Source organism: Pezoporus flaviventris, unplaced genomic scaffold (genome assembly GCF_033815535.1).
Source record: "Pezoporus flaviventris isolate CSIRO_AGI_PZ_B2104156 unplaced genomic scaffold, CSIRO_AGI_Pfla_v1 ptg000096l, whole genome shotgun sequence".
Classification (NCBI taxonomy): Eukaryota; Metazoa; Chordata; class Aves; order Psittaciformes; family Psittacidae; genus Pezoporus; species Pezoporus flaviventris.
Window position 1 is genome coordinate 2726147 of NW_026892644.1, and position 22283 is coordinate 2748429.

General features: G+C 38.6%; 1 protein-coding gene across 1 annotated transcript in view; it reads left to right on the top strand.

Moving 5' to 3' along the window:
* ANO2 (anoctamin 2) overlaps positions 1–22283 on the top strand; it is a 177238-nt gene that overhangs the window by 62288 nt on the left and 92667 nt on the right. The window contains exons 11-13 of the mRNA XM_061476402.1: positions 6407–6541; positions 9011–9171; positions 12955–13037. Coding sequence (XP_061332386.1) covers positions 6407–6541; positions 9011–9171; positions 12955–13037 — 379 coding nt within the window. The remainder of the gene's footprint in view (positions 1–6406; positions 6542–9010; positions 9172–12954; positions 13038–22283) is intronic.

Sequence of the window (22283 nt, forward strand, 5' to 3'; positions counted from 1 at the left end):
ATGGTAACTGTTATCTCAGAAACAACGAAAAATATCCTATGTTCTGAACTTAATACATGCTAGAAATTCTATGTTTGTAAGGGTATTCATTGTTCTGCCTTTGGTTTAATGGTGACAAAACCTCCTGAAGGAATTAACTGTATTCCTTTGCAACAGGTTCCTGTTTTCTCCACTGGTGTGTCATAGCTATTAATAGGCCTACACTGAGAACTGGCTTGCTGTGGGTCAGAAAGCAAATGCATCTGGGCTGGAAGCTGGAGAGGAAAAGAAAATTTTCTAACTGGCTCTGGTAACAGAGATGTTCTGACATGATACTCTCCTTTCAGAGGACTGCTTGTCCTTTCTTCTGACAGTAGAAACACCATAATTGTGCCCAAAATCTGTGTGAATATGTTTATTTTGAAGGCAGACGTAATATATGTGACTCGTTTGACCATTTGCACAGGGGAAAGCCTACCCAATTGGTAGCTGTAAATCAGTTTGGTTTTGCGTAGAAACTATTTCACCACTACAAGTGTGAAGGCATGAATTGTGGCAAACATGAAAAATCAAATGGCCTAGAATGGGATATGGAAATTCAAAAACTGAAAAGTTTTGGACAGATTTCCCAGTTAGGTGACTCAATATCCACAGTGTCTTTTCCTTGCTTTTTAAACTTTGTTCCTGAACAACTCCAGAGTTCTTTCCAGTATGTGTCATGCACCACATGCTTTATTCACATTCCAGGTATCCCACATTTGTTTTCAAAGAGTCAAAAACTAAGGAGTTTTTTAGTTCTCTCTTTCTTCCCCCTTCCACAAATCTTAGTCTATTTATAAATTGCACAACTTGGCATGGAAGCACTGTGACCAACGTGCAAGCATGGCATTTAATTATCAGTTATTCCTTTTGATGTTGGTTTGGCAACCAGAAAGACAGAAGTGCATTGCAGATGTCTGGTTCAAGTGTTATATGAGTGAAGCAGAGGGAACTGAGTAAACATTTTCACTGTGTCCTTCTCAATACTTCTTATTCTAACTCTGCTATGAGAGGGAATACACTTCCTGTAGGTGGTTGTTGTATTTATTTAATGCTGTTTCTGATCACTTTCTTGAAGCACAACTTTTGTTCAGCTTCTGAAGGAGTTATGGATGATTTGGTTGAATCCTTAAATACATGATTCTTACTCTAGATAACTTAGTGCTTGGTAGGTGGCCATTTTATCAGTGTTCAAAAAGTCTTCCAAAGTGAAAGGCACAAAACTTTGCCTTGTACTGTAACAACATACAGAACAAAATTCTTGGCAGCTGCTTCTGATAGGAGCAGTGTATGTTCACTATTAAACCATTTACCCCTTGCTTTGGATGAGAATTGCTGTTCTCATTGTGTATGCATTTACAGAGGGACATTTCTCTACCTTAGAATACAGCTGATGTGGAAATAAAGCTCATGCAACACAGAGGGCATACTTTTCTTTTGTGGCACTCTGCAGTGGGCCATCCATTACTAATCTAATCCTTTGGAAAGGATTAGTCTTTAACTTTGTCTGGATAGATGTGAACTTGATGTGAGTTAGCTACTGAGGTAAGGCAAAACCCTCATCTCAATACTCCCCTTTCTCTATGGCAGCATAAATCATTAGTAATTCCTTGAGGATAATAAAGCAAGACTGGTTTTACCCTAACATAAATGAGAGAAAATGGCAAGATCTTGGTGAAAAATTTGTAAAAATTCCTTTTTTTGGTGTACGCCTCATCAAGGAGAACCTGCGGATGAAGCATTCTACAGACAGATAGGAAAAGCCTCACCCTCACAGGCCCTTGTTCTCATGGAGGACCTCAACCACCCTGACATCTGTTGGAAGGACGGTACGGCCCGGCACAAGCAATCCAGGAGGTTCCTCCGTTGTGTGGAAGACAACTTCCTTCTGCAAGTAATAGAGGAGCCGACGAGGAGAGGTGCCATGCTTGACCTCATGCTCACCAACAGGGAAGGGCTCGTTGGAAATGTGATGCTCCAGGGCAGCCTTGGATGCAGCGATCACGAGATGGTCGAATTTGAGATCCTCAGGACAGTGAGAAGAGCGTGCAGCAAGCTCACTGCCCTGGACTTCAAAAGAGCAGACTTTGGCCTCTTCAGGAACCTGCTTAGGAAGGTTCCATGGGATACAGCCCTAGAGGGTGGGGGGCCCAAGACCGTTGGTTGACATTCAAGGATCACCTGCTACAAGCTCAGGAGTGTTGCATCCCAATCAGAAGGAAGTGCAGCAGGAGGGCCAGGAGACCTCCTTGGATGGATAAGGAGCTCCTGAGGAAAATTCAAATGAAAAAAGAGGCTTATAATAAGTGGAAGCAGGGAGAGGCGGCCTGGGAAAAGTACAGGGACGTTGTCCAGGAAACTAAGGACCAGGTTAGGAAAGCTAAGGCCCAGTTAGAATTAAACTTGGTTAGGGGTATTAAGGATAACAGGAAGGGATTCTACAGGTACATAGCAAATAAAAAACAGACTAGGGACAACGTAGGCCCCCTCAGGAAGCTCTTGGGAGAACTGGCCACACAGGATTTGGGGAAGGCTGAGGTTCTGAATGACTTCTTTGACTCGGTCTTCACTGGCAAAGGCTCTGACCAAACCACCCAAGTCTTGAAAGGCAGATGCAGGGACTGTGAGAATGAAGACCTGGCGCCCACTGTAGGAGAGGATCTGGTTTGAGACCATCTTAAAAATCTGAACATGCAGAAGTCCATGGGTCCTGATGAGATCCATCCGCGGGTCCTGAAGGAGCTGGCAAATGAAGTTGCTCAGCCACTGGCCATCATATTTGAAAAATCATGGCAGTCAGGTAAAGTTCCCGACAACTGGAAAAAGGGAAATATAACCCCCATTTTCAAGAAGGGGAAAATGAATGACCCAGGGAATTACAGCCCAGTCAGTCTCACCTCTGTGCCTGGCAAAATCTTGGAGCAGATTCCCCTGGAAGGCATGCTAAGGCACATGAAAAACAACAAGGTGCTTGGTGATGGCCAGCATGGCTTCACTAAGGGGAAATCCTGCCTGACCAATTTGGTGGCCTTCTATGATGGGGCTACAGAACTGATGGACAGGGGTAGAGCAGTTGATGTCATCTACCTGGACTTGTGCAAAGCCTTCAACACTGTCCCACACGACATCCTTGTCTCTAAATTGGAGAGACATCAATATGATGGATGGACCACTCAGTGGATAAAGAACTGGCTGGATGGTTGCACACAAAGAGTTGTGGTCAATGGCTCAATGTCCGGCTGGAGACCAGTAATGAGTGGTGTCCCTCAGGGATCGGTGTTGGGACCAATCTTTTTTAACATCTTCATCGCTGACATGGACAGTGGGATTGAGTGCACTCAAAGCAAGTTTGCCGATGACACCAAGCTGTGTGGTTCGGTTGATACCCTGGAGGGAAGGAATGTCATCCAGAGGGACCTTGACACGCTTGTGAGGTGGGCTGATGCCAACCTCATGAAGTTTAACTGTGACAAGTGCAAGGTCCTGCACCTGGGTCAGAGCAATCCCAGGCACAGTTACAGGTTGAGCAAAGAAGAGATTCAGAGCAGCCCTGCAGAGAAGGACTTGAGGGTGCTGGTCAATGAGGAACTTAACATGAGCCGGCTTCAGTGTGCTCTTGCAGCCCAGAAAGCCAAGCGTATCCTGGGCTGCATCAAAAGCAGTGTGACCAGCAGGTCGAAGGAGGTGATCTTGCCCCTCTACTCTGCTCTTGTGAGACCTCACTTGGAGTATTGTGTGCAGTTCTGGTCTCCTCAGCATAAAAATGTTATGGAACTGTTGGAACAAGTCTGGAGGAGGGCCACGAGGATGATCAGGGGACTGGAGCACCTCTTGTATGAACAGAGGCTGAGAAAGCTGGGGCTGTTCATCCTGGAGAAGAGAAGGCTGCATGGAGACCTCATAGCAGCCTTCCAGTATCTGAAGGGGGCCTGTAAGGATGCTGGAGAGGGACTCTTCATTAAGGACTGTAGTGATAGGACAAGGGGTAACGGGTTAAAACTTGAACAGGGAAAGTTTAGATTGGATATAAGGAGGAAATTCTTTCCTGTGAGGGTGGTGAGGCAGTGGAATGGGTTGCCAGGGAGGTTGTGAATGCTCCATCCCTGGCAGTGTCCAAGACCAGGTTGGACGAGGCCTTGGGTAATATGATTTAGCGTGAGGTGTCCCTGCCCATGGCAGGGGGTTGGAACTAGATGATCTTAAGGTCATTTCCAACCCTAACTATTCTATGATTCTATGATTCTATGATCTTACTCTTCCCGTAAAGAAAACAGTTTCTTCCTTTCATTCACTGTAGTCATTCTATTTATTTTTTTTCCTTTCCTTTTTTTTTTGTGCAGATATTTATGGCTAGTATGTTCACATTTGAGAAACTTATAAGTTTGCTTTTATAAATGAAATAGCACTGCAATTTGCTAAAATGAAACTATTGACTCTAGTAGGGGTGGAATGCTTCCATCCTTGTGAAAATATGCCAGTGCGACTTTCTTAAGAGTTTTTTAGGCAGGTGCTACAAGGAAAGCCACTTCATGGTATTAAAGTCTGAGGCCAAAATTGCTGTGTATAGATGTTGTTACAGGTGGTCACAGGTGTTTCCAGAGGCTTGACTGCTATTGAGAGCAATGGGAGAACAGTTATTGGGATATGTCAAAAAAGGAACATGTCCACATTCTGTTTTTCGGGCTTGGGTAACTCAGATAAACTCATCATGCTTTCAAACAACGCCATTGTTCCTCCTTAGATTATTTCTCTTTCTGGCACACTGGTGGACTGAGCTTGGACACAGAAGTCTCAATTATTTTTCTTTTTTAAAACAGTTAAGCCACAGAACATTGTTCAGTTTTCTTCTTGGCAACTGCTTTTTATCCATGTTGCCAGGACATTGTTGAGCTCCTCTCACTTTCTCTTGGCATGGATGCAAAGAGTAACCCTTTCTTTATAGGTTGCAGATTGCATTTACCACTGGAAGGCTTAAAAATTCTAGTAGAAGCCTCACGAGCCATAAGCTTCAACTTCATGGACCCTGGTCAGCTGCTCTTTACTGTAATGTTTCTGGCTTCTAATTCACTCTAATTCACTTTCTTTGGTAGTTTGTATCCCTTTGTCAAAAAAAATAGACAGCTTAGAACAGCTTAGGTTGTGAATTATTTTCAAGTCTGCTTTGACCTATTTGGAACACATTACTAGCTATTCATGTTGCCCAACTCTACAAATAAGGAAGCAGTAAGAAGATAATGAGAATAATTCCCCCTCTCCTTCTTGTTCCATGTGCTTAAAATGTGGCCAGTGATGTTTGCCTTACTGGCAAATGCAAGGTGTGTCACTTTCCAGTCAGGAGGAAACCGGAGAGCAAATCAGTTCCCCCTCTGCCCTGTGCTGCTTCAAGGCCATTGCTGTTATGTGTTGACTGTTTTTTTTCTGCCGCCATAGTGTGAATGTATGTCTCCCTGATTCAAGTGCAATGAATGCTCTCCGTTATAGCTGCGTTCTATCTAGCACTCCTCCATATTATTTTTGTTTCTATGTGTGTTGCTTTTTTATCTAATTTAGTTTCATTTTAATGATGGTGAGTTTTTGAGCTCTCTGAAACTCTTGGTGTTTTGCAATATTTGTAATAACTCCTAACACTACTTTGGAATGGTCAGCGAGTTTCATCTATGTTTAGTTTACTTCTTGCAGGGTGATTCATGAAGATGTTGGGCTGAGTACTAACACAAATTTATCAACATCTACAATAAACTTTTCCTCAGAGAAGAAACTGGGCTGATTTTTTTTTCAAACCATCTGTCCAGAGACGGTTAATTTTTCAAAAATAGTGTTTCTGAAAAGCGGTGCTTAGTGTGCAAGTAAACTTTCCTTCTTTAACAGGAAATTGAGGTTGCTAATCTTTTAAGATACCAAAGGATGTTGTCAGTATGTTCCCATAGATGTCATTTCCATGACTCTCACCAATTGAATCCAGAACTACAGAGGCAAAGAATGGTGGCATATCTAAATAATCTTCTGGGGAGACAAATCCTTTCCAATGTTTTCAGCTAAACATTGGGTTGAAATTCTGCTACTCTTGATGGAAGTGAGGGATAATTCACTGACGTCACTTAAGAGACTTAATAGCTGCTGTCCTGAAGCAGATATTAAGTATCATTACAGTGATACAGGACTCTCTTTAATTTCTCAGAATGGAGAACCCCAAACTACCTGAATCACTCCCTTCATTTGGTGATATTGACTTCAAGATACTTAAGGTTTTCACCCATGCCTAATGTATTTTGACATTCAGTGAGTGTTTAGAAGCTGTAAAACACAATTGAAAATTATACAATTATATCCTTGACACGTGACTTTTTTTTTTCTTTTTGTTTTTTTTTTTTTTTTTTTTCTTCCCCAGAAAGTATTTTGGAGAAAAGATAGGACTTTATTTTGCATGGCTGGGCTTATATACAGAATTCCTCATTCCATCTTCAGTAGTTGGGATTATTGTATTCCTTTATGGATGTATAACCATTGAGAGTGACATTCCTAGGTAAGCTTCTCTGTGATCAATAATCTGCTAATTGAAAGTTGCAAGACTGTGGTTGTTTATTTTAATCCTTAGTGTGAATAATTGCTTCTAACATGTCTGAAGAGGGGTGATGTATCATTAACAGCCCTGTGAGCATTAGAAATACACATGCATTAGGTAGATAAGACGTTTGAATGGCACACATTTATTTGGCTGTTTGGTGTTGCAGCTACTGAAAAAGAAATTTTCAGTCTGGCTACTGCATTATTGTAAGTCCTTTTTCAAGACATCCATTTGCATTTTTTTTTAATATCTCCAGGATCATACAGAAAGACATTGTGTAGAACTCACTGAAGTTAATACAAATACATTGGCTGGATTACTTTGTTTTTAGTACAGACTATTTGCACAAGTGAGATGAACAAAAGTTAGCAGATTTAGTATATTTGGTACCCACAGTATTCTCCTTGACAGTTACAAAAAGTTGTTGACTTCTGTGCTGTCCTGAGGGTGTTATATACTAAACAAAACCTGCCAAATTGATACAGTGATGTTAATGCTAATTACAATGCATTAAAATGCTATTTAATGGTGGTCAATATAGGAATAATTATAATCACAATCTGCTTCTCAGTGAGAAAAACCCAATAATTCCTCTGTTGTCTGTGTCTGACTTCTGGCGGAGACAGGATACTAGATTACTAGTTCTGCTGGTCACACTTGCTGTGGAAATTCCTGCATTCTCTCAAATGAGTTGGCAACTTTTAAAGTTAAAATTGGCAGCTTCCTGCAGTAAGACATTATTATTGATAGGTGAATGAGTAACAACACATCTTAGTCAGGGTTTGTTGTACTTTAGCTTGAACTCAGCGAGTCTTGATGGGCTGTGGGAAAGCCTGTGCTAACATTTAAACTTAAGTGAGATTTATGGCTAAGATGTATCTGCAGCACCCTCTACTGCCTTTTGAAACAGAAGAGAGCATTACTTTAATGATATGATAGCTGGAAACATCTGTATGCCTTTCAAATGATACAATACTGATACTACAGTTTGAATAGTTTTTTTTTCATTTGATGTTATTTAATGATGGCAAATATAAGAACAATCATAATCATGCTATGCTATCAAGGAAGCAATATTGCAAGTATTTCCTTAGCTTACAGTCCTGGCAAGGATTCTTGAGCTTTGCACTACTCAGTTCACCTGAAAAAGACTGCAGCTACAAAGATCTTCCATATACAAACCTTATGGAAAACCTGGAAAGCATGCTCAGCAGTGTCAAGCAGTCTTATTTAAGAGACAGTGCTAACGATTTTTTAATTATTTTTAGAAACCGAGTAAATACAGAGCAAATAAGACTAAGAATTAAAATAACAACCTTAAAGATTTTAAAATCTGCAAAAATCTCTTATCTCACATTTTCCAGAGGACAGCAGAACAAATGTTGTAAACTGAGGGAAAGGAAATGCAGCATAATATCAGAATATATGAGGCAGAAGTGGAATATTTCTAGTTCTTTTAAGATTTACTGCTGGGGGAGTGGATTTTTCCCTTTTTTTTTTTTTAAATTTTTGAAAATTAGGTTAGCACTCTGTACTAGAAAAACAAGGAGCTATGGAGACTGAGAATACCACATCCATATTCAGCATTCAAAGTTGAGAATCCTGAAATGTAAAGGTATCTGATTTCCTGAAACCACTGTACACACAATATCTGAACACCCTTAAAACATATTAGTATGACTGCCTAAAATAACTCCTCACACTTGAAGAATTTAGCCAAAAACCTAGTAGCACAGATGAGAATTGGTGTTAAAGACCTATGCTGGAAAAACTACCATTGCTTTTATAAATACCTCACAAATAAAATGCAGGGCAGAGGTGAATCTCAAAGTAAATGTTGTGAAATATAACATCTCTGCTAAGAATGACATGCTTGGCAGGTGTAAGTCTTTCAAATTCAGTACCCATATGTCAGTTTGCACCAAAACCTAGCATATCTTACAAATTGTATTGCAGATCTGTTCTGTCTGTGACACAGACCAACTAACATGCCTGGGTACTGGTTCTGGCTTTTATATGGACGCACATGGCCAGTCCTGATACACAAAGTAGCATGGTATTTGACATGGATTTTTGTGCCAACGTGTTAGAAATATGTTTTGTCAGTGGCACAGAATTTCCTTTACTGTGGTTAACCTCAGTCTTTAGTGAAGCAGTCTTCTCCAATTCACTAGTACAGTGTAGTGATTAGATTGGTTGCTGTGTTGCACTGGTTTTCTGCTGGTAAATTGCCTGTGTTTTAATATTCCAGTGCATGGCAGTGTGCTTTTGAAGCAACATACAGCTTCTGTTCTCTACAAGTGCAAGCCACATATTTTGCAAAAAGCTTGTAGTAGCAGTAGCTATGATGTGCTGCTTGATATCAATATTGTATATCCCCCTTTTCTGAGTCATAATACTCAGAATTTGTGCACTTGTCATTCATAGCAAAGAAATGTGCGACCAGCGCAATGCCTTCACCATGTGCCCCCTGTGCGAAAAGTTCTGCGATTATTGGAACCTCAGCTCTGCTTGTGCTACTGCTCGAGCTAGCCATTTGTTTGACAACCCAGCCACAGTCTTCTTCTCCATCTTTATGGCTCTCTGGGGTGAGTATTGCTTTGCATGTTAACAGTGTCATTTGATCTTTGGACTCCTGTCAGAAGTGAAAGCTGTGATGCACAGTAGTAGAACAAATAGTAGCCTTACATATAATGAAGTGCTATTAGATTAAATGTGATATCTATAGCTTTATGAAACTGATAAGCCTCAGAAGGCCACTTGGGGCTGTCAGTACTGGAGAAAGCAGTATTACAAGGCTTTCTGCTGTCAACAGCAAGCTTGGGAATAAATGGAAAGGAGTTGGGTAGTTCAGGGAAGAAAAATGTGTTCTTTCTCTCTCTTCAGGCTTGTTTAATGGCACTTCTAATCTTTGCCATGTTTTTTCTTCGTTTTTCTTGACAATCTGCTTTAACATCTTCTGCATTTGTGGCCAGAATATATTGGGGGATTGGTATGGTGGAGGCAGCTGAAAGGGTTTAATTTAAGCACAGAGTGCACTTCCATGTGGGACAACTTAGTCACATCATTTTATGAAAATTTTATAGGATTCCAAGAACAATGGGACTATTATTGTTTTAATTATAATACGTTCTAAAGTATTCCATTTAAAGAAGATTGCTTTTCTTCAATGGCAAATATACCCTGTCTCACTGAGGATATCAAAACACTTCATAAACACTAATGAGTGCATTGTAATATTATTCTTATTGTTCTGACCTCACCTCTGCCGTCAAAAGTGCTTGTGTGTATTGTTGCTGGTGTTATGCCCTCATTCAGTCTAGATCTATCATCTTGTTTATTCTGAAAGTTAAAGGTGTTATTGTTACTTTAAAATGATTTTTTATTTCCCTATTCATTGTTCACAAAATGAAATACTCATTCTTCATTTGAAATTGAACAAATACATTATTGCATCATAGCCATTGCTCAGCAATCAGTGTGTTATACTTTGCATTGGAAAATATATGCATTGAAATTCATTTACTTTGAAATTTTGCAGCTTGTTTTAGAAATAACTATTTGGTAGCTTGGTGTTGGGTATGGATAGCAGAGGCTTTTAAGGAAGTTGCAGACAGAAAAAAAACATAGAAGAGGTTTTTGTTTACCACTTCCTGGAAACCCTTTAGCAGGAGTTAGAAAATATATGCGTGCTATGACTGAGAGAAATGGCAAAAGATAATGAATTTATAGACTCTCACAATGACTTATTTTCCTACTTCAGATTGCTGCCAATTACAGAGTAAACTGGCAGAAAAGGTTCAGCAGTTTACCTGCTGTCATGAAGCACGCAATACACTGCATTGTCCAAATTTCAACATAGCTGTTTGGACAGCATGTGTGTGCAGGACAATTCATGTACTGTTTCATAAGCAAATAATATTTTCCTGACAGAGAATCTGTATTGTAAACTTGCATCCATGCAAATGATCATTTCCATGCAGCCTCATCCAAAACACTTGTATTTTAGTATCAGCAATACAATGTGCAAAGCAAAATGTTGATATATCATTGCACTAAAATTAAATAGTAGAATCTGTCAAGTAACAGAATGGAACAAAAAGTTCTGCATGCATTGCTTTTAAAAGAAGGCATGAAAAAAAAACCAAAATTCTTTCTGAGATGTAGTCCCACTCAAAAAAAAATATTTCACATAGACTGGAAAAGTAGGTTCTTGGGGCCATGATAACTGAGCTTGTCAGTGAAAGAAAATACAGCCATCATACACAAAGAACAGCAAAGTAAAATCAAGTATACTTTACTAACTCTGCCCAGCTTGCCTATTAAGTATTAGATTACACCAAGTTTGTTTCCTTACTACTAGGAGACTGTACTGGTTATGTCTAGACCTCATTCTGCTGAATGACAGATCTCACTCACATACCTTATCACCTTGCCTTAGTATCTTACTATTTCTACATTGAGTAAATGTTGCCTGAATGCTTTGCCGTAGGCTATAGTATAGTGATGTGGAATATGGCATGTCTAATGACTTAGAATTGCATACTTAGGAGAGTAAAGTATGTTAATTTGAGCTGGCTTCATTTTGTGATGTTTGGCACAAGGCGGCTTTATTCTGTTAAAGGCATACAACACTATATGTTAGTATCTTGAAAGGAATCATGCTTCCACTAGCTGATCTTGATGCCTCATAAATTATCTTTCTGATTCCAGCAACATTGTTTGCAAATGACCATATTCACATACTACAGAGTAATGCCTGGCTAATAGGGCTTAATGTCACTGGTGCTCTGGGAAGCTGAATTTCATCTATCAATCAGATGCATTTATTAGAAGAACGGCTGAATATAATGGAACTATTTTACTGCTAGTGTAAGTCAGTGCAATCTTGCTGATTTGAGAACAGCTACTGCATCTAGCCAAATAAGTTCTTAAATAGCTAAATGTGGAACTGACTTTCTGAATAACAGAAAAAGTGGAAGGAGTAATAACATCCTATAAAATAACCAAATGTTTTTGTGTTTAGGATATCTAAAAATTCTTGTGTTTTCAGAGCATGTTAAATATAGCTTTTATATGTCCTTTCCTCTGTAAGGAAGGAGAAGAGACTTAATTGCTTGATGTCTGGATTTACTTTCAGTGTTCTTCCAGTCATGTGTTTAAGAGATATTTATTTCTTGCATTATAGTAGGATATCTGTGCAGAAAATATTGGCAGCTAACTGTAGAAATAGACTCTGTCTTGTAAAAGTCAGGTGAGTTTAATAGTAGTCTAACTTTCCCCAGTGTTATCTTACATCTTACACCAAGTGTAGATGTAAAGGAAGCTGGATCTCATTCTATGCTTTTGTGTGTCTTGTAGAACTATATGCAAGATGTTCAATATTCTATTAACACTGCTATGACCTAAAAAGATTTTTACAATCCCCTTTTCACCAGCTGAAAAGGTGAAGTCAAGCATAAGAAAAAAATGTTTATAAATATAACTTTTATTAGTATAGCGGGTGGTTTTGGTTGGTATATACTGGTTTAGTATTGATATAGTCATCTGAAAATAGGTGTCCACAAGTCAAAAGTAAGAAATGCTATTTCTAATAAACCTATAAACTGATAAATCATGAGCAGCTAGGCAAAGGGCTACCTGGAGGGCAATTATGAAAGGAAAATCAGGAGACTGTAAATATGAGACAGGAGTGCAACATTTTTTCCTTCATATGAATGAAGAAGAAAAAGTAGGAGATTGAACTACTAGCCAGTCCCTTAGGGCAAAATCATTCTGTCTATGTAGGAGAAAAACATTCAACTGTACCACTATAATATATTTCAAAAGAACAGTTTTTTTCTTCATGTTACTAAAGGTCTTAGTTTACATACAGGTGTCAATGATTTATTTCAGTAGAAGGTTACACCTACCTTCTTCATATGTTTCTGACTGATTAGAAACACTGAAACAGCAAAATCTGTTTACAGTGTCACAGATTAATACTTAGACCCAACTTTGTACTCATGAATTATAGAATGACTCATGGTAAATTAAGAGAGATGATGCTCTTGGAGTGGATATCAACAGATATGGGGTCAGTTCCATTCTCTGACAAGTATTTACTGGTATCTTTGGGCAATTCATATTGGTTTTTTCTGTATTTTATTTGTAAAAAGACAGTAATTATTGCTTCCAAGATTTGCTTGTATTCTTTCTTTAAAATTGGCTCTGATGCTGTTGCTTAGTGCTTATTTATAAATGGCTGAGCATAATGGGATTCAAATATCATATCAAATTTATTGAATATAGCAAATATTCAAATATAAGTAACACCATAGTGCATTTGATTTGTAATTTTAGTTCAGCTTTGTTTTGTTCTGTTTTTTAAGCTACTATGTTCCTTGAACAATGGAAACGTTTGCAGATGAGATTGAGTTACTTCTGGGACCTAACTGGACTAGAAGAAGAAGAAGTAAGTTTCCTCTCCCCGTGCTGATTTCCTGCATAAATTATTCTATATCTGAACATATGCATTAATATTTAGATTTATCATGTGTTCCCCAGCCCGGTGCAATTCATACCTAGTTTTTTTTTTTCTAAATTACTAGAATTTATACAGTTTTGAGTATCAATATATCATTAAAAAAATCATCACCTACATCTTACTAGTCAGCAGTTTAATTTTAATAATCAATGTTGAAAAGGGCTATGGGATAACAGTAGATCAGTCTTTGCTAATAATGCTCATATGCTGTTGCACAGAAGGCAGTAACAGAATGATACAGAATAAATTCTTCCTCATACAGATGCTACTTCATTATGTATAACAAAAATTCTCTGTGACGATGATTGTAATGTGTCAGGGTAGCATAAATAATATTTGCATCCAGGTCTATGCTGCATCTATGATACCTTAGGCCCAAAGATCCTGAGCTCTAGGTACTCACCCATAGAGCTGTTGCAAACAACAACAGACGGAGTTAGTTTCTCGAGAACAATATTTAAGTGCTTTGCAATAAGCCCATGGGGCTTCTAGCTGTACCTGAGTAGACCAAAATGTGAGACATACTTGTTTATTATCATTTACAATGTCTTTATAGTTGTTTTTAGTTCTGCCATAAATATCATACTAAGAACAGGTAGACTTTGGACCTTCCATTACATACCCCCTAACAATAGATGTGGCTTTAAAATAGGGTCATATTGAGTAATTCAGAATTGCAGCAATTAGATTCTCTTTTATCATTAATGGTGAGCTGAACACCTGTATGGAACAATTCAGTGTGCCTTGCTCTCTTCATTGACTTAATAAAGTGTGGTCAGGAAGTTGAGTTGTTGGCCTACCTTGGTTTTCTGGGAAGATTCATATCCTTTTCTTCATGTTCGAGCACAGTTCCTTAAACAACAGACCACATACAAGCCTCCAGTCCTGCTACTTGAGCTCAGTTCAAACTCAGGATGTAGAGTGCAAATAACATCAAAAAAAGGGTAAGCTGACATCATGAACTCCATGATGTAGCATGGTGATAAAGTTATTCCACTTTTGCCTATTCCTCAGATAAGAATCATTGGATAAAATGAAAAAATAATCCTGAGAACAGAAAGCAGAATCCAGTATTTTTCTTATTTCATCACTATGTCATAACACAGTCTTTAACAATGTCTTTAGTGTAAGGGAGACCTCCCAAATGTCCCTTCACTGATAACTTGACTACAACCTCCTTTATTTTGCCTCTGGTTTCTCAGCTTTTTCACTGCTGTCTAACCAGTTATGACATGGGTGATGCTCACAGTATAAACCAGTACCCACAGCTTGTAAGCTGTCAGGGAAACCAAGTGCATCAGCACTTAAGGAGTTACTGCTTGTCCTATATGGAATGTCATACTGTTCCCTGGGAGAACAGAAATTTTGTAGTAATTGCAGTATAGACTGAGAGGCTGGAGAACAAACTCTTGGCTCTGCAGCATACTTGATGAACCCACTAGATTTTATTGAATTTCCAGTTCATCGTTTGCAGAATAAAATCCTAAAGTTTAGCTCGATATTTGCAAAATGCTGTGAAATAATCTATGGAGTTGTGAGGTCCTGTGGTGAAGAGTTCTGAACTGGTAAGAGTTCGTGGAGAGGAACTTTGGAATCAGCAAGAATCCTTTGTTTATGACAAGTGAAGGAGTGCCAGACACATATCAGCACAAGCTGAAGAATTAGGAATGCAGTATAAAAATAAGGCCAGAATGGACCTTGAGGGGCCATCCCTTGGGCATGGTAGGATCAACTCTACTTAAATCATTATGCAAAGATGTTGTCTAATTTGTTCTTAAATAAATCCATCAGTGGAGATTTCACTTTCTCCCTAGGCACTCTATTCTAATACTTCTCTATCTGTACTGCTAACAAGCTTTTCTTAGTGTCTTAAATCTTGCTAAATGTTCATTTTTTCTTGTTCTTTCTTTCAAAGATAGAGTTTGCCTCTGTCCTCTTTTCGCAAATCTAACATAATATTGCATTTGTCTGCCAGTCTTTTTCTTTTTTTTTTTTTTAATATAAACTAGCTTCTGCTTTTTCAGTCTTTGTTCTTTAACAACTGTTTTCTGGTTGTTTATTCGTGTTCCTTTCTGAATGTTTTCTAATTGATCCAACTTTTTCTTGAATGTAATGCTCAAAAGGAATGTGTCTCTTGACCTAATGTCTTAAGCAAAAAGCCATGCTCTATATCATCTTCTGTCAGCTCTTGATACTTCAGGAGTACCAAAGTGCAAAAGTTAGATTAGGTTTTGTTCAGCTTGTATCCATCAGATTAATAAAGATGAGGATAAATTTGTAGGACAGACACTGGCACAATGCTTCAGTGGTGGTGAAGTCTTTCCAAGTGTAGGAAATTATGGTGGAAAATTGAAAATTTTGTTTAATTAGGTTAGGCCAAAAGGAACTAGAAGTGGAATGCACAGGATCACGTAACAGAGAGCAAGAAGAAAGGGACAAGGAGGAAATTAAAAAGGCTTAACAGTTTTAAGGCTAGATGGTGTTAAGTTACTTATTTTTATCATTTTATTTAGAAAGGAAAGTTATGGAACCAAACCAGGGAGGAAAAAAACCATAAATACTGAACTGAGAAGTACATTGTGAGAATTATATGGAAATAAATGTCTTCAGTGTAATTTTTGTGGACTCTTGACTGTAAAGTTTTCAGTAAAATTAGTGTCTTTAAACACACTGTGTCAAATCTTTTGGTTCAAAAGTGTCACACGAGAGATTAATTTAGTTCCCTTATTTGTAAATATTTTGGCAACAACAGTCTGAGAAAGCAGACTCCCTAAGGCTTGCATGCATATTTGACTGTACAGACTGGCAGCTGTACAGACTTAGAACATTTGTTTTTGTAGATGTGAAATCCACAAAAATAATAGGTAGCACTGGGTACTAACTGCTAAATAGGTAATTATGTAGAAAAGCAATTGAGTGACTGATAACTAAATGACAGAGGGAAAGAAGCAATGCAGACCAGAACCATCAAAACCTTGGAAATAACATGAGTACCGAGGAAAGACATTATGCATATACCGTGCAAGAAAAAGCCTTGGAAATACCATGCATAAAGCATACAATGTGTCATACCAGATGTGTGTTTGTGTAACCTGATCAAACAGGTTAACATTTGTTCATTTTTCAGGTTGTGTAATAAGGAATATAGATATCAATAAAGCAGGGGTAGATGTGGAAGAATCCATACGCTCTTCTACTTGTGAAGGAGCTGATGAAGAAATACTAAGGTGACTAATTAATGATGTGGGAAGTAGAAACTATTGGCCTCCCATGAATCTTCAGAAACTGTATATCTATGACGCAGGATGCTCTTGCTTTAGGTGGAAGAGATTTTACCCCATTTTGCCAAAGTCCTGTGTTAACTGAAATTGAAATGCAATCATAAAAGATGAAATCTTAGAATGCAGACCAGAACATGGAAGAATAAATGGAGAGAAAAACCACAAAACTGAAATGCCAGCAAGTGGGGGTATTATCCAAATATTCATGCTGTTATACTGTTTCAATACAACAGGGAGGAACTTGGGTGTCTGTCTTCATTAGAAACATGTTTGGTAAGATACAATATTAATTTAAAATTCTGTGCTCTGCAAAATGCTGGCAAACTTTTTTTGCAAACTCCAGTTCCCAAAGTCTTGTTCCTCCCTTTGCTATCTGATGCCTCAAAAAAAAACAAATGAACCCAAACAAAACAAACAAACACCCAACCAACAAATTATTGAACCCTGTGGATTATTGCTAAGTTAAGATAAAATAGTAAAGAAGGTAGACTGGGTAAGACAGAATTAAATAGCAGGCAGAGTTAGCGACATTAAATATGTTTACAGATGCATTCCATTCCTCCCAGTTTGATCTTGGTTTAACTCGGTCTTCTCTACTACGTTTTCAAAATTGATTGTGATTAACTAACTTGATATTTCCACCTTGTTTTCCACCTTGCAAATTATAGGAGCAGACTCCTTTTCTGAAGTTCTAGTAGTTTCTACTAACACTAGCAGTCTAGACATTTTTGTTTGTTTAAAAAATGGAAGCCTGCCTTTAATAAAATAACTGTCTATTCACAGCTTAGTCCTCCTGGGAGAAAAATGGTCAGTAATGGTAAAAGGGGAATGCATAGCTACAATATTTTATGATATCTCAAATCTGTCCTTTCATCCTCATTACATTCTCAGATTTCTTGTGCCATTGAGACCTTCATTTTGGTTATTTTCCCCAGGTGCATTGTCTCGCATTTTTCCCATGCCTATTCTGATTATCCTGTTTGGTCCATGTTTCCAAATATTTTCTATTTCTTTGTGTGTTTTTTAGTACCTTTTCTTGGTTTTCATCATTCCTTCCAATGAATCTTCTGTCACCTTCATTAAATTCCTGTTAACACTATTTATTTAATGATCCTAGGATAGCCCCAATCTTCTGAACAAGTCCTTTCAACATTAGATTTAAGTGCTATGTTTAGGAGGATGAGAGTTTTATTAGGATGATTGGGAGAGGCTGAAAAATGGGTGTTATCCCTCAGGCCTCCTCAGGCCTTAGAGGAAACTATTTAGTACCAGCTGTTGCTCCATTAAAAAATTGCACGTAAAGGCACACTTTAAATATATTTTAATTTGTAAACTATAAGAACGAAAGCATGTGATAATTTTTTTCTTGCCAAGAAGTTGGTGAAAATATATTGTTACTTTTTCTTCCTCCCATCCCTGTCTATCTAGAGATGTGCCACAATATGCTGGGGCTTTAGCTGATTTTTCTCTTTTATTACATACTTTTGTTTTCTTCTTTTATTCCTTTCCCATTATATTTACTTCCTGTGTCTATTCCAGGACTGAATTTTCTGTAAAGCTCAAAGATGGCGTGGATTTGATTCTCTCTTTTCTAAAATTCATGTTTCTTTTGGCTAAGGTGATTATCTATGGATTTAATTGCCTCAGTTTATACATTAAAAGGCTGTGTTTGTTTTGTTTGCTTGTTTTTTAAATATAGAATCATCGAATCATAGAATAGTTAGGGTTGGAAAGGACCTCAAAATCATCAAGTTCCAACCCCCCTGACATGGGCAGGGACACCTCACACTAAGCCATCTCACCCAAGGCTCTATCCAACCTGGTCTTGAACACCACCAAGGATGGAGCATTCACAACCTCCCTGGGCAACCCATTCCAGTGCCTCAGCACCGTCACAGGAAAGAATTTCTTCCTTATATTTAATCTAAACTTCCCCTGTTTGAGTTTTAACCCATTACCCCTTGTCTTATCACTACAGTCCCTGATGAAGAGTCCCTCCCCAGCATCCCTATAGGCCCCCTTCAGATACTGGAAGGCTGCTATGAGGTCTCCACGCAGCCTTCTCTTCTCCAGGCTGAATAGCCCCAACTTCCTCAGCCTGTCTTCATACAGGAGGTGCTCCAGTCCCCTGATCATCCTCGTGACCCTCCTCTGGACTTGTTCCAACAGTTCCATGTCCTTTTTATGTTGAGGACACCAGAACTGCACACAATACTCCAGGTGAGGTCTCACGAGAGCAGAGTAGAGGGGCAGGATCACCTCCTTCGACCTGCTGGTCACGCTCCTTTTGGTGCAGCCCAGGATACAGTTGGCTTTCTGGGCTGCAAGCACACACTGAAGCCAGCTCATGTTAAGTTTCTCATCGGTCAACACCCCCAACTGTTTGCATGCAGCCATCCAGCCAGTTCTTTATCCACCGAGTGGTCCATCCATCAAATTGATGTCTCTCCAATTTAGAGAGAGGGATGTCATCTGGGACAGTGTTGAATGCTTTGCACAAGTCCAGGTAGATGACATCAACTGCTCTACCCCTGTCCATCAGTTCTGTAGCCCCATCACAGAAGGCCACCAAACTGGTCAGGCAGGATTTCCCCTTAGTGAAGCCATGCTGGCTGTCACCAAGCACCTTGTTGTTTTTCATGTGCCTTAGCATGCCTTCCAGGAGAATCTGCTCCAAGATTTTGCCAGGCACAGAGGTGACACTGACTGGTCTGTAATTCCCCGGGTCATCCATTTTCCCCTTATTGAAAATGGGGGTTATATTTCCCTTTTTCCAGTCATCGGGAACTTCACCTGACTGCCATGATTTTTCAAATATGGTGGCCAGTGGCTTAGCAACTTCATTCGCCAGCTCCTTCAGGACCAGTGGATGGATTTCATCAGGTCCCATGGACTTGTGTATGTTCAGGTTGTCAAGATGGTCTCGAACCAGATCAAATATATTGGCAATGTTATTCTCTGAAGTCTGTTTGGAAGATCTTGTCTCACAGGGTGAAGCTGAATAAAATGTTTCAATAGTTCACTGATACCAAGAGGTAGAGATCCCCTCCTTACTTTCATACTTTTCAATTCTAGTGTCTCACCCAATACCTGAACCTACTGACTAAACTTGTGGAGAAGTAATTCCAGAAATAAAGTTGACGGTGTTTTTGGTGGAGGAGACCAATACATCAGATATGTTTTCACATAGTGTAATCAGGGCATTGGGCAGGGAAAGAGAAGAATGCGTGGGTTAGGAAGTCCATTTTAGCAATGATGAGCCATTAAATCATCTTCTCTGTAGCGTGCAACTTCATTTATAGATTGCAGCTGCATAGCAGCTTAAGCCAAGCTATCTCCACACTACCATGGTGCTACTGTCTCAGCCATGCAATCTTATTCTTTCTTTTACGGGCATGCTAGCAATCACACAGCTGAGTGGTGAACAGTTCAGACAGCTGATACAGCTGAAGGGTAGCTGCGGCTATGATGGGTAGGAGTTCTTATCCTGGTCATGCCATGCAGCTGCATGTGCACTGGTGTTGTGGTAAGGACAGAAATGGAAATGTGTGGCTTGTATAAGGTGAAATTGAGTCTGTGAATATGGCAGCCCAGGCTTGGATAGGCTTATGCTGCAGTGAAACTCAAGCCAAAACCCTCAAGCTTTAAGCATAAAAGCTTGTGACTACAATTTAAACTACAAATTCAACATTTGTGTTTGCTTCAAGTAAGGTATATTCATGGACATGACTGGCTGTAAATCCAGTCATCCAGATATTTATGGGAAACAGCTAAAGAGGCACTGGTGTGGCTGAAACAAATTAATAAAGGCTGAACAAATATTTATGAACAAAGATGTTGTTCAGTTTAGCTAATCTATCTGTATTTCTTCACATTAGAGGGGAAACAGTGCTCTAATCTGGATCATGGATTAACTTGCAAAGTTCACAAAGGTTTGGAAAGAGAGTGGTTGGTCAGAATACAGATCTTCTGGAACCAGATAATTCTAGGTATTATAAAGCTTTTGTTATCTTGCCTCTGATATATGTGATATAAGATATTTCAGGAAGTGTACCTAAGAATGGTATATAGAGTCCCATAGCTTTGGCCTAGTAAGGCAGGTTGCCTGTAAGCCATAGGTTCCAGGTACACAGAGGCTGAAATGAAAAAAAACTCCATGGAAATAAAAATCCATAAATATCATAAACAGTGCTGGGAAATATTATTTCATAAATAAAAATCACTTAAAAACCTGAGGCCATATTTCAAAATTTAGTTTTGCAGGTAATCCTGCAAAGCACTCCTACTTTTGTTGCTCAATATGAGCAAACAAAGGCATTCTATCTACCTATTTGTCCATACAGCAAATATATTTCCTTAATAGACCTTATGGGTTCTTTTGTTTTAGCTACTTCAGATTTATGTTGCTTTAGAATACCTTTGATAGCCAACTTCCTCTCTTGTACAGTGGCTTTTGTCTTTTAACATCCCTGAACTTGGAACAACATTAAAAGTCTTATTCAAGCTGATGTTTTAATTTTGCATAAATCAAACTTATTGTGCAAGTGATCTGGGTTTAAAAGACTGTGAACATCTACCAGTGATCCCTTCATATGTGCTGAGATATAACTGTGCTTTTCCTTGGATGAGCATCCCATTACTAGGAAAGTCTAAACAGATCATTGATGTGAATGACAATCTCTTACATATACTTCTTCCGCACTACCCACTGTTGCCATCTTCATAAGAAATAATTAAGAAATAATGTATTGTAATAATTAACCATCTTGCAGCAGAGAACAGCTGGGCTGTCTGTTCATTCCAAGTTTCCATCTTGATTTGGATCAGGAGCTGGGTTATTCCAGCTCATTTGTTCTCATCTGTGGAAATCTGCCTTCCTACCAGTGCCCATTGCTTTGCTGTTCTGCTTGTGTTCAGCATATTAGAGCAAGGCTGCTCAATGAATTTGCAACATTTCTTTGACTTTCCATAAAGTGTAGAAATGAAACAGTATGATGGATTAATTTTTGCTTACAACTACTCTGGTCTGTTAATATGGGATAGGTTCTATGGTTTTATTTTTCCTTAGCAATCATAGAATAGTAAGGGTTGGAAAGGACTTAAAGATTATCCATTATCAGTTTCTTCCTAAATCAAAGAAAAATTAAGGAGAGATAAGCTTGCATTATATATTCTTATCAAACTGGATCATTACCTACACAGCCTTAATATGTAATGTATAATGGATACACATGTTGTGGATTTGAGGCAAATCTGGGAGAACGTTCTCAGGGAAAACTCCCACTGACGTCAATATAAGTTTTGTCTAAGTAAAAAAGTCATTTTTTGGCTCTTTGTTTTCAGGATGGGAATTATCCTTTTCTACTCTAAACACTCATTTGGCCTCAAAGTACCTTGGCTCACATGGTTTTCAATAAGTGTCTGGCAGCTGTACTGGCAAACTTCCAACATTGTGGGATTCATATTTATCCCTACATGGATATTTGGTCTTCAAGTCATTACAACTATTTCTAGCTTATTGTTATAAGTGTTGAACTCTTCCCATTTTCAGACAAAGAATTGTTTCTAAATCACACTGTCTTTACAGCAGAGTGAAATCGTTCCTTCATATCCATGTATCAAGGATTGAGTATCTCTAAATCTGTATTGTAAAGAAATGTTTCATGAAATAAACTCATAAAAGGAATATATAGATAAATACATTCTAGGAGGCACTTTTTTTCAGTCAAGAGTAAGATGACTTGGCAGATTCAGTGAAGACAGATCAACTAATTTCCCAGTCCAGATGCAGGTACATGAAATAGAGTTTAAAGGACATTGAAAAATCTTACTAAGAAAACTAAACATAACTTGAGCAAATTTGAGCACAATATGCACTCAAAACAAAACTATC